Source organism: Anastrepha ludens, chromosome 2 (genome assembly GCF_028408465.1).
Source record: "Anastrepha ludens isolate Willacy chromosome 2, idAnaLude1.1, whole genome shotgun sequence".
In the NCBI taxonomy this organism is placed as follows: Eukaryota; Metazoa; Arthropoda; class Insecta; order Diptera; family Tephritidae; genus Anastrepha; species Anastrepha ludens.
In genome coordinates this window covers 178,651,603-178,662,311 of record NC_071498.1, presented here as the reverse complement: position 1 = coordinate 178,662,311, position 10,709 = coordinate 178,651,603, and the positions used below count along the sequence as shown (strand labels likewise).

Here is a 10,709-nt window from a genome sequence, read left to right as displayed (position 1 = left end):
AGTTTTTTGTCGTTAGTTCTACACATGCCTTTTGCTGTTTTGCATGTGGTCAGATTAGTCCACCTAGCTTCCACTCGCCTTTTCATGTGGTCGTCCATTTCATTGTATATTGTGTTTAGCGGTTTTGGTATGTCGTTCTCTTGTTCAAATGGTAGTCTCATAGCACTTTTTGCTATCTCATCTACTATTTCCTTCCCCATAATGCCTTTGTGATCAGGTACCCAGTAGATATGCATCCTACTGTTTGCGGCTAGCCTTTCTATGGCCTACCTGCTCCGTCGAACATTTTCGGACTTAATACAATATAAGCTTATTGCTCTTATTGCTGCTTGACTATCCACGTATATATTAATTGTTGAGTTCTTTCTTGTTCTAGTGTAGGCTAGCTCCGCGGTTTTCCCCACAGCAAAAAATTCCGCTTGGAAAATACTACTGTGGTCTGGCTGCTTGATAGGCTGATAGTGAAAAGTTCTATGGCCAGACTTCATGCCTTTGTGCCATCCCTCCTCTTCAATTGTAGTGCGAAACCTTCTCTCCCAATTAAAGTACGGAGTCATGTAGTCCGTGCCATCTGAGCTCCACTTTCCTATTGAGCTGTGACCGAAGATTCTGCAGGTGAATACCCCCGCAGCCATTAGGTGGCATGCTGAGTATCATTTCCAGCGCCGCCGTTGGAGTGGTTTTCATCGCTCCTGTTATGCACAGAGCAGCGAGTCGTTGAATCCTTTCCAGTGGCATTAAGTATGTCAGCTTTCTTGTCGCAGTCCACCATACTAAGGTTCCATACAGCAATATCGGTCTGACTACTGCTGTGTAGCACCAATGCATCAGAGAGGGTGATAGACCCCAAGTAACGCCCAGCATTCTTTTACATGCGTACAACGCATTACTGGCCTTTTTCATCCTCTCCTCAACGTTGTGCTTCCACACCACTTTGCTGTCCAGTATTACTTCGAGGTACCTCGCATAATCTTTGAGAAGTAGTTCGTTGTTGCCTAGCTTCGGGCGGTTCCACGCCGGAACTTTGTACTTCCTGGTAAAAAGTACCATATCCGTTTTTCCCGCGTTTATCCCTACCCCTGCGCGAGATGTCCAGGTACTTTCCCGTAAGTGCAGTTTCAGTAGATCTGCCTTTTGTGTAAGCATGCTGCGCCTTGGATAATTCGTCCGGCGCAATTATGTCTCTAATGTATGTGTCTACAATCTTCTCTAACTTTTTAAGGATAAATGAGGTCAGACTAATGGCGCTGTATTCCTTCAAGTAGAGAGGGTTGTTTTTTCCTGCTTTTGGAATAAACAAAACTCTCGCTTCTCTCCACAATACAGGAACGTAGCTGAACCTCAGGCATCCCCTGAATATCGTTCTTAACCAAGGTACCACAAGATGGCTTACCTTTTGGAGCATGGCTGGGAAGATTCCATCCAGTCCTGGCGATTTATATGGGTCGAAACTTTATATAGCCCATTCTATTTTGTTGGTTGTAATTACGTTCGTCGGGATTTCGTGCACAATATCTCCTCTAGGTTCGAGATCTGCAGTATCCGCACACCCTGGAAAATGTGTACTGACTAGGTCTTCTAGAGAGTCCTCACAGCTGTCAGCCCACTCCCCGTTAATTTTTTCTCACATTGTTCTTGGCATAGACGGATTCTTAGATATCAGTTTCCTAAGTCTAGCCATATTATGTTATCTTTTAACTGTATTTTAAGACATAGTATTAGTAAAAATATTAATTTGGAATCTCCGGGAGCTCCTCTCAAATCAGACATTTCGCGGTGACCACTATATCTCTGAACTGGATCCTCTGAAATTAAAAAACCAAACAGATTTCGTAATTAATCAAAGGAATAAGCAAAACATTTTTTTTTGACAAAATAGAGGTTTCTCAAAAAAAAAATCGTTTTTTGACCAAAATTTCGGCCTTAAATTGTTTATAAAAAAATATATTTATCGGTGAGAAAAAATCTTCGATTAATTACTAAAATTACTATATTTAAGAAGTTCGTGTTAAAATTTGAGACTAATCGGTTTAGCCGTTTTCGAGTAATGTTGGTCATTGACTTTGAAAACACCATTTTGAGAAAAACTCTCTTAAAGCCGGCCTTGTACTTTCAAGCACTCTGAAACGCCTTTTCGAATTTGCATGTAACTTCGAAAATATTCAACGGAACGAAATATGTACATTAAGAAAAAAAAAAATTAAGAAAAAATTGATTTTTTGAAAATTCTAACTGTATATAATCCCTTAAACTATAAAAGTCAAAGTTATATAGAAAATAATTAGTTGTATTGGAAATAATTAGTCTTTTATTACTGCCAGTGGCAACAGTAACAAAATCTTACGAATTATTGGGCCTCACAGACCATGGCGCGGTTTTAGGAAGGTTAGGAACCACACTTCCACTATTTTTGTGGTGTTTATTTTAACTTCTCTTTATTAATTATGATAATTACATATACAGTTCATTTCTGATCATGCCTTCGTATAAAATGTGATATAAAATTTGCAAACATTAACATTAAAATCTTACAAAACAATCGAGCTTAAGCTAAATTAAAAGAAAATGGACGGACCAACCTGTGCAAATACAATTGATAATTTTTGTTTCACGACAAAAAACAATGGAATGAATATTTGTTTGAAAGTTGTAAAAAACTTGGTTTAGATATCAACAGGCCAATTGTATATATGTCGACTACGAGTTACATTTTTACTTTATAGGCTTACATTCTAATTAACTTCGTTGAACTCTAAAAGTAGTTCATTTTTTTTTATTGTACATAAAATATATGTATGTGGAAATGTTAAGGCACTGTGTTCAATGTTCTGAATGCATGTTTTTACAAGTACTTCGAGCTCTTAGTTAAGTTTTGATGATTATTAAAATTTAACACATACGGAATGTGTAGATACGCCTCATATACTGCGCTATAAATTTATTTGTATTTGTGTAGGTGTAAAAGTAAATCTAATAAGTTTGGACGGTACACATTTTCACTGACATAGTCATAGTTCGTAGTTGCGAAAAATTAAAAAAAAGTATGCATCATTGCTTAATAGCCTGTTAGCCCACCGGCATGGTGGAGACGGTACTATGTGGTGTTGTAGGACGCGAACCAGCTAAGGAATTGGCAGCCGATGCGTGTAAAGAAGCCATCGTACCCATCTGTAATGCATGCAAATATTACATTCATGTTACCGTTTCAATTTCAAATCCAGCATCGAGCTTACCCGCAAATGTGCCAAATCTTCCAATTTCGTCAAATTAGTCAACTCAAGGAATAATGAGTAGACTACACACCAACCGTAGAAGCAAACCACCAATGCGATACTCCACAGCAGCACCATAATAATATTATAGGCGAAGATCAAATCGTTGACTATGGCAAAGAAAATGAGGGCCAATGAACGCCAGATTGTGAAAATGGCAAAAGTATTCAACCATGGCAGTATCTTGCGCTCATACTCCTGTGAACAGCAAAATACGTCAATTATAGCATATTGGAACACTTTGTAAAACAAATCTTTGCAAAAATCGTAATGTGTAAAATCAAAAGCGTAGTGTATGAAAAATGTGAAAGAAAAAGTGAATAAGTCGTACCGGTATGAAAACGAAGCGATTTCGTTTCTTTCCTTTTTTAAGTAGCTTGTAGAATATTGTGAATGTTAGTAAATGAAGTGAAATCAAAAGAAATCGTATCATATAAATTAGATAAGGCGAATAACCATGAATGAAAGAAAATTAATATACAAAGCTAATATGTGAGACATTCATTCCAGCTATGGTTCGAACTACGCTAAGACTTTAGAGGCTTTAAGGAATCCTAATCGGCTTAGCTTACCTTTCTAAGTGCAATTACAAGCAAAATGCTGGTAAATAGTATGACTATTCCCAGTATAAGCGAGAATAAGGCAAACACAATCAGCATATTTCGCACTGAAATAAATACGAAAAAATTAATTTTATTCCAAAATGTAGCTATACACTTTACAAACCATGCTTATTGCCGACATAAACAAATTCATACGAGATTATATAGTAGCCATAGTGAGTGGATCCAGGTGCTGCCATGGCTAGGCAGTAAATATCGAAAATAGAAGTGCCAATTGTGAAGAGTGCAAGAAACTGAAACGAAATACATAAATTATTAAAGAATTTTCGAATAAATTTCAGTAACTAAACTTACAATGGAAAATATGCCAATAAGCATTGAATTTTTCTGTATGTCTATGTATTGGTTGTTCTTCAATATAGGGCGCTGGTACCATGGCACGAGCACTGAACGCATAGAACGTGATTTGATCGAGTGTAGATTCGTTGAAGACCTATAAGCATAGAAATTAACATTTCAGCAAGTTTTTTGAGCAATTGAAAGCGGTTTTCGCCTTCCACTTACCTTCCGGTTGTGTGTGAGTACACTGAATGGTTGGAACGATACGTGGACGGTGTCTTACGGCCATAATTCATGTTGAAGCCTTAGCAATGTAGTTGCACTAATTCTCTGCTTATGATTTCGAAGAAAATGCAAAAATTTTGTTGAAGATTTGTAGCTGCAAATACAACAAAACCAATTTGTTAATTTATTTGTTGTGAATTAGTAGTTTATTGTTTGGTGATTAACTTTGGGCGTCACCCCAAATTTGTGGGAGACGTCAAGGCAACTAACACTTGTCACAAAATATTCAAAGCAACTTCTGTATTAATAATTGTTGTCTATAACACATTTGAATTCATAAAGAATTTGATTTATGTTTTATATTCCAATTAACAATTTATTGTAAACAAAATAAATAATCTAAATCCAACCAAAAACAATGCTGTTGATGAAAAGTGCGCTCCCCAAAATGTGAATAATTGCCTTTTGACAAGTGTCAAATAGTGTTTTAATCGTAATCGAGTGAGTAATCGATATGTGTTTGATGCATTTGGGGAAGTGCTGTTAAATTTTCTTATACGATTTTTCAATCTTAATTAGTCAATTTAAATTAAATAATGTAGAGTCAAAGCAGCTAGCACCTTTTTTTACTTTTACTCTTATAATAATAATTATTATTGGGCAGAGCTCCTCTTCCTGTTTGTGCTGAGCGTTTAAATGTTTTCCCACAAATGGGGGGACCGACACTTTTAAGTCTTCGCAAACAACTCCATCTCTGAGACAAATTACACAGCAAGCGACAAAACGGGCCCATGTTCGAGCTGCAGAGGAGGTAATATCCACACAAGGACCATCTAAAACAGAGAAAGAAGTCCCTGAAACTATTATCAGTGGCAAAAGGCAGCCATGGCAACGACAGAAGAAAAGAAAGCAGCAGGAGAGTGAATAACGGTAAATAAACGCCAGCACACAAAGAGTAATGGTGTTCACACTCACCAACGTAAACGTATGCCCGTATGCTCGGATCAACTGACACGATGAAACAACGATCTACGATACTGCGGAACGAAGCGGTGGTGAGAATTCATTTACATGGGGTTCTCATTACTTTCATTCTGCCAGCTGATACGGTCGTACGTTTAAGTTGGTGAGTTTACTTTTTATTAAATTAAAATATTATTTTTATTTTTCATTATATAATTAAAGGCTTTAAGTTAAATAAACTAAAAACCTTCAAAGCTATAAATATAAGTTAAATATTTTAAGCCTTAGTAATACTTTATTTACTCCTTTAGAATTGCAGTCTAATGTCTTTATTGACTAAAAAGCTCTGGATATCTATTTATTTAGTAAATTTGTTTTGATTAAAAAGAATTTATTCTTATAAATAGATTTACAATCTATCGCCTAATCTTCAGCCATTTAATCCTATAAATAATAAAAAAAAAATAATTTAATCGCGACAATGATTATTCTCAACAAATCATAAAGATATTGGAACACTATATTTTATTTTTGGAGCATGAGCTGGTATAGTAGGAACATCTCTTAGAATTCTAATTCGAACTGAATTAGGACACCCAGGAGCCTTAATTGGAGATGACCTAATTTATAATGTAATTGTAACAGCTCACGCATTTGTAATAATCTGTCTTTCCAGGTGACTATGTAAGTAATCAGATGTGAATACTGACAGCAGCAGTGGTCCTGGCTCCCTCAGGAAATGTGGAGGTTAAATCGCTATCAGATGAACCACTCCTTGAGATCCACCACCTTGTCGAAGTAACTACGCTTGAAGAGGTTTGCTTAACACTAAACATCCTCCTCCTCAACTTCAATGTGGATCCCTCTCAGATTCGATTGAAATGCAAGGCATACGGCGGTACGCAAACAGCAAATGTTTGACCACCTTCTGAGTCAGCCAAAAAACTATTGGAAGTGAGTAAAGTTCGTATTGGCTGGGTAATATACCGTATTCGAGAGAAAATCTAACCTATATGCTACTTTAAATGCCTAGATTTTGGACATATATCCAGAAATTGTATGAGCAGAACCGACTTCAAAGGCGTATGCTTTAAATGCGGAGAAGAAGAGCATGTAGTGAAAACATGCAAAAGTACTTCAAAGTGTCTTTTATGCGTAAGAAGGCGAACCAACTGCACTTTTCCCTTTACCGGCGGCAGTAAATGCCCGGTATTTAAAGCAGCATTCCAAAAGAGAAGATAGCAATGAGATTACTACAACTCAATCTCAATCATTGCGAAGCCACAAACAAACCGATTCATACCTCCTTCCACGTCAGCCAATCCGCTGATTCTGTCAAATTCTCTGAGAGCCGGTTAACGGTCACTATGAGTCGAATTGTGAATTGTACGTTATAGCAGTTCACTAGGCCCTCCAGTGCGGTTTATCCAGTGCGGATAAATAGGAGTTCAACCTGCTACAATGTCCAGATCGTATTTGAACCAAAGTTACGTGGGTCTAACGAGGCAGCTGGCCTGTATTTGTAGTTGTGTTTGGCCCTTTGGTGATTCGACTGGGAGGCTCTAGCAAATGTCCGCAGGGGTTATTCCTACGGTAACACCCAAACAGAAATTGCTTGTTCAGCATTTTCTGCGTTCCCGGACCGGGAGCATGGCCAGTTACTTCAGTTGAACTGCCGTAAAATGTATGCTAAATGCTTTATGCTGTTGTAACGAACATCTAAAACTTTGAGAATATTTTTTAATTTCCTTACAACCATTAGTTTACTATACATCTCGAAGGGTAAGGCAAAGACCGTAAATGAGAAGTATTTACGTTATTTGAGAGACCCTTGCAAAACGTTGATTTATGAAATGTGGCAACATTTATTCACAGCTGATCGCATAGATTGCATTTAAATTTCTTCATTTCTATATTTTGGTTTTTATTCCTTTGCACATATTTTTTGTTCACAAATTGGCCAAAACAAATGGACTAAGTGAATATAAGTGAAGTGCAACAAGGATAGTGAATCCCAAACATATGCAATAATTTGATTCGTCCAACATGTCCCTACCCCGTATCACCGACTACGACCTGCTGGAAAAGCTTGGGGTTGGCAGCTATTCAACGGTCTACAAAGCGCGCCACAAGAAGAACCGCAGTTTTCATGCCATCAAGATTGTCGAAATGTCGACGTTGTCGAACAGTTCACGCGAGAATCTGATTACCGAGATACGACTACTGCGTTCGCTTAACCACAAATATATTGTGACGCTGGAGGATTTCTTTTGGGACGATAAGTGCGTGAACGAACATTTATACAACTCGATATCATTTGTAATACTCTCCATTATAATTATTCTCAACAGAAATATTTACATTGTGCTGGAATTTTGCAATGCTGGTAATCTATCTGCTTTCATACGTTCAAAGAAGGCGCTACCAGAGTCCACATGTCGCTACTTTCTACGTCAGTTGGCGGCTGCTGTGCAATATATGCGCGCTAATGATGTTTGCCACTTTGACTTGAAACCACAAAATTTATTGTTGACCCGTAATTCGAATGTCGTTTTAAAAGTGGCCGATTTTGGGTGAGTTCCTTACTATACGCCGGAAACCGGTCGTTTATTGAGCTACCGTATCATTACAGCTTTGCGCAACATTTAAAATTGGGGGAAATAAATCAACAGCTGAAAGGTTCGCCACTCTATATGGCACCAGAAATCGTACGCAAACACCAATATGATGCTAAAGCCGATTTGTGGAGCATCGGCGTGATCTTATATGAATGCCTTTTTGGCAAAGCGCCATACACGTCGAAGAGTATCGAAGAGCTATTGCAGCGCATACGTAACGCCGAGAAAATAACCATACCGACGAATGCAAGCATTAGCAATGAATGCCATGATCTACTTTGCCGTTTACTGGAACACGATCCTGCCAAGCGTATTTCATTTGATTCCTTTTTTGCACATCCATTCATTGATCTCAAAACGCTGCCATCAGAGCATGTATATAATTTCACATTTTTCTTTATTGGTTTTACTTTAGTTATTGCTCCAATTTCTGTAATTTGTTTTCTTAGACATTACAAAAAGCTGCAGAGCTCGTTACCAAAGCCGTCGAATACGATGGAAAACAAAATTACAAAGAGGCTTATTATCTATATTGCAGTGCGCTGCAATATTTTGTGCCACTAATTACCGAGGAAGCAGATGCCAGCAAGCGCTTGGCGCTACGTAATCGTGCACTTACCTACCTCAAACGCGCTGAAGAAATCAAAAATGTTCTAATCGATGCTGAATACAAGGCGGCTGCAGCTAAAGAGCAACGAAATCGCCAGGGCCAGTCTGCGCAGCAAGACCAACTGCCATGCAGCTCAACGCCACATTCCGCAACACAGCTACAACCCAGCATAGCAGAAGTGTTGGAGCCGGATGTGCGGTACAAGCAGCTGTGTTAGTATTGCTTTTTTGTTTTTACTAAGCACGCAAATTACTTAACAGCAATTATATATTTTTCATTAAATTAGTTGCGCTCTCACACTCGAGCCCACAGTTAAAAAGTGCTCTGGAAATTGGACGTCAAGGCGAGCTTTATTTGTATGAAAAAAAGTTTAAAGCAGCACTGGAAGCGTACACCTCGGCCTTGGGCATGTTGGTGCCGTTCACAAATAATGAACCAAAGGGCGAGCGCAGAAATTTGCTTTTACAACAGGTTCGCAGTTTTTTTTATGCGATGCGCAAGAAAAGTAAAAAAATTACTATATTTATGTAATTTATTTGCAGTTGGAGATTTGGATGAAGGAGGCTGAGAGCATTAAAAGCATTCTATCTGCTAAGGAAATGGTTGATGAGCAGAAATTACCATCGGTGCGCCATTGTTCAATACAGTAGTTTTTTTTTTTGGAAAACAAAAATTCTCGTTGAGTTTTTGAATTCCGTCGTGTGACACTAGCCGGCGCAAGCTGTAACAAGCGCATTGATATTGATTAAATCAAATTTAATTAACGCATAGTGTTCATGCTTTTTCGTAGCTTTATACAATAAATTATTAAATATATTAAAGTGTAGACAAATATGTATGTCAAATAGACACAGTCTGTAGGTATGTACTGTTTGCAGTAGTAAAAGAAAATAAAATTAGATTTTTGAAAAACATTTTTTAATAAGGCCAAGCAATGATGCGCAGGCCCGACCACATTTACACGTATTACACTAATAATAAACACTTACGCGCATATTTATATTCACGTGCATTGTTTAAACAGAAAATTCAATATATGTACATCTTGGCACTGTGATGTAGAGCAAATATATATCTATGATTTGTTGGCTTTTACTTTAAAAGTAAAAACACACACCACTGTAATTGTCGATCTCGTTTATGTAGAGTTTCTGTGTAGCATAGCTTTAGCATATGGGACATATTTCTGTCACTGTTACGATAATACTTTCTTGTTACTTTGTGCTGTTTATTGTTATGAAATCATACCATAAAGTATTTAATTATTCTTCATGCTTGTTATTTAATAAAGTTTCATTTGCGTACTCAACAGCGCAGCTGCTTCACCAACACATTCCATGCAAATCGCCCACAAACACAGAGGTTTTCATATACACACAACTTTTTACTTTACGGCTTATGTTCTTTGATTTTGATTTTCACATTTTATGTATACATATTAGAGTATAGAAATATATTTACGCTTTTATGGAAGTAACTTTGAAATACATTTTAAACAACTTCAAATAATTAGTTTCATTCATGCAGTGCTAATTTAGTGACGTTGCTTGTTGGGTCTAGATTACGCTTTACTGTGCGCGATTATGCGAGTATTTGCTTCTTAATAAAGGAACTGGGTCTGGATGTGCTGAGTAGAGGACACAAACGGCCATGCGGTCGAAGTGCAAACCTCGTAGAAAATCTACCTATGTAATGGGTTTTCCAATAACAGGTGTTAGGTGTTAAACAGGAGAGATGATTTTTTATGGCCGGAATTGGTTGGTATTGATCTGGACAACGTTTATTTTCAACAAGACGGCGCTACGTGCCACACACGCAACGAGACTATTGATCTCTTACGGGAAAAGTTTCCGGACCGTGTTATGTCTCGAAGAGGTGATCACAATTGGCCACCGAGATCTTGTGATTTAACACCTTGTGACTTTTTTCTTTGGGGCCAACTGAAAGAGAAGGTCTACGCCATCAGCCCCAACAGCCCAGGGTCGATTCAAGACCTCAAAGATGGAATTCGTGAGGCTATCGAGGACATAAGGCAGCCACTTTGCAATTCGGTTATGGAAAATTTCATGAAGAGGATTCCTGTACGCGTGGTCGTGGTGGTCATTTGCCTGGTGTTATT

General features: G+C 37.9%; 2 protein-coding genes across 5 annotated transcripts; one reads left to right on the top strand and one right to left on the bottom strand.

The window, feature by feature from the left end:
* Nucleotides 1-2,393: 2,393 nt before the first annotated feature.
* Nucleotides 2,394-4,905, bottom strand: LOC128860683 (uncharacterized). 2 transcript variants are annotated; one of them, XM_054098345.1, is made up of 7 exons: nucleotides 4,810-4,905; nucleotides 4,400-4,553; nucleotides 4,190-4,328; nucleotides 3,999-4,128; nucleotides 3,845-3,939; nucleotides 3,234-3,470; nucleotides 2,394-3,168 (listed from the first exon to the last, which is right to left on the bottom strand). In XM_054098345.1, the coding sequence occupies exons 2-7, from the start codon at nucleotides 4,468-4,470 to the stop codon at nucleotides 3,067-3,069; spliced, it is 774 nt and encodes a 257-aa protein (XP_053954320.1). In that variant the 5' UTR covers nucleotides 4,471-4,553; nucleotides 4,810-4,905; the 3' UTR covers nucleotides 2,394-3,066. The 2 variants fall into 2 exon arrangements, with proteins under 2 accessions (XP_053954320.1, XP_053954328.1); XM_054098353.1 differs by lacking the exon at nucleotides 4,810-4,905 and adding an exon at nucleotides 4,670-4,803.
* Nucleotides 4,906-7,226: 2,321 nt separating this feature from the next.
* Nucleotides 7,227-10,093, top strand: LOC128860665 (serine/threonine-protein kinase ULK3). Of its 3 annotated transcripts, none has more exons than XM_054098321.1 (7): nucleotides 7,227-7,644; nucleotides 7,714-7,935; nucleotides 7,995-8,355; nucleotides 8,430-8,802; nucleotides 8,877-9,061; nucleotides 9,133-9,216; nucleotides 9,903-10,093. In XM_054098321.1, exons 1-7 carry the CDS (start codon nucleotides 7,409-7,411, stop codon nucleotides 10,065-10,067), a joined length of 1,626 nt encoding a protein of 541 aa, XP_053954296.1. In that variant the 5' UTR covers nucleotides 7,227-7,408; the 3' UTR covers nucleotides 10,068-10,093. The 3 variants fall into 3 exon arrangements, with proteins under 3 accessions (XP_053954296.1, XP_053954304.1, XP_053954311.1); XM_054098329.1 differs by having other exon boundaries at nucleotides 9,908-10,090; XM_054098336.1 differs by lacking the exon at nucleotides 9,903-10,093 and having other exon boundaries at nucleotides 7,228-7,644; nucleotides 9,133-9,895.
* The last annotated feature ends 616 nt before the right edge of the window (nucleotides 10,094-10,709 follow it).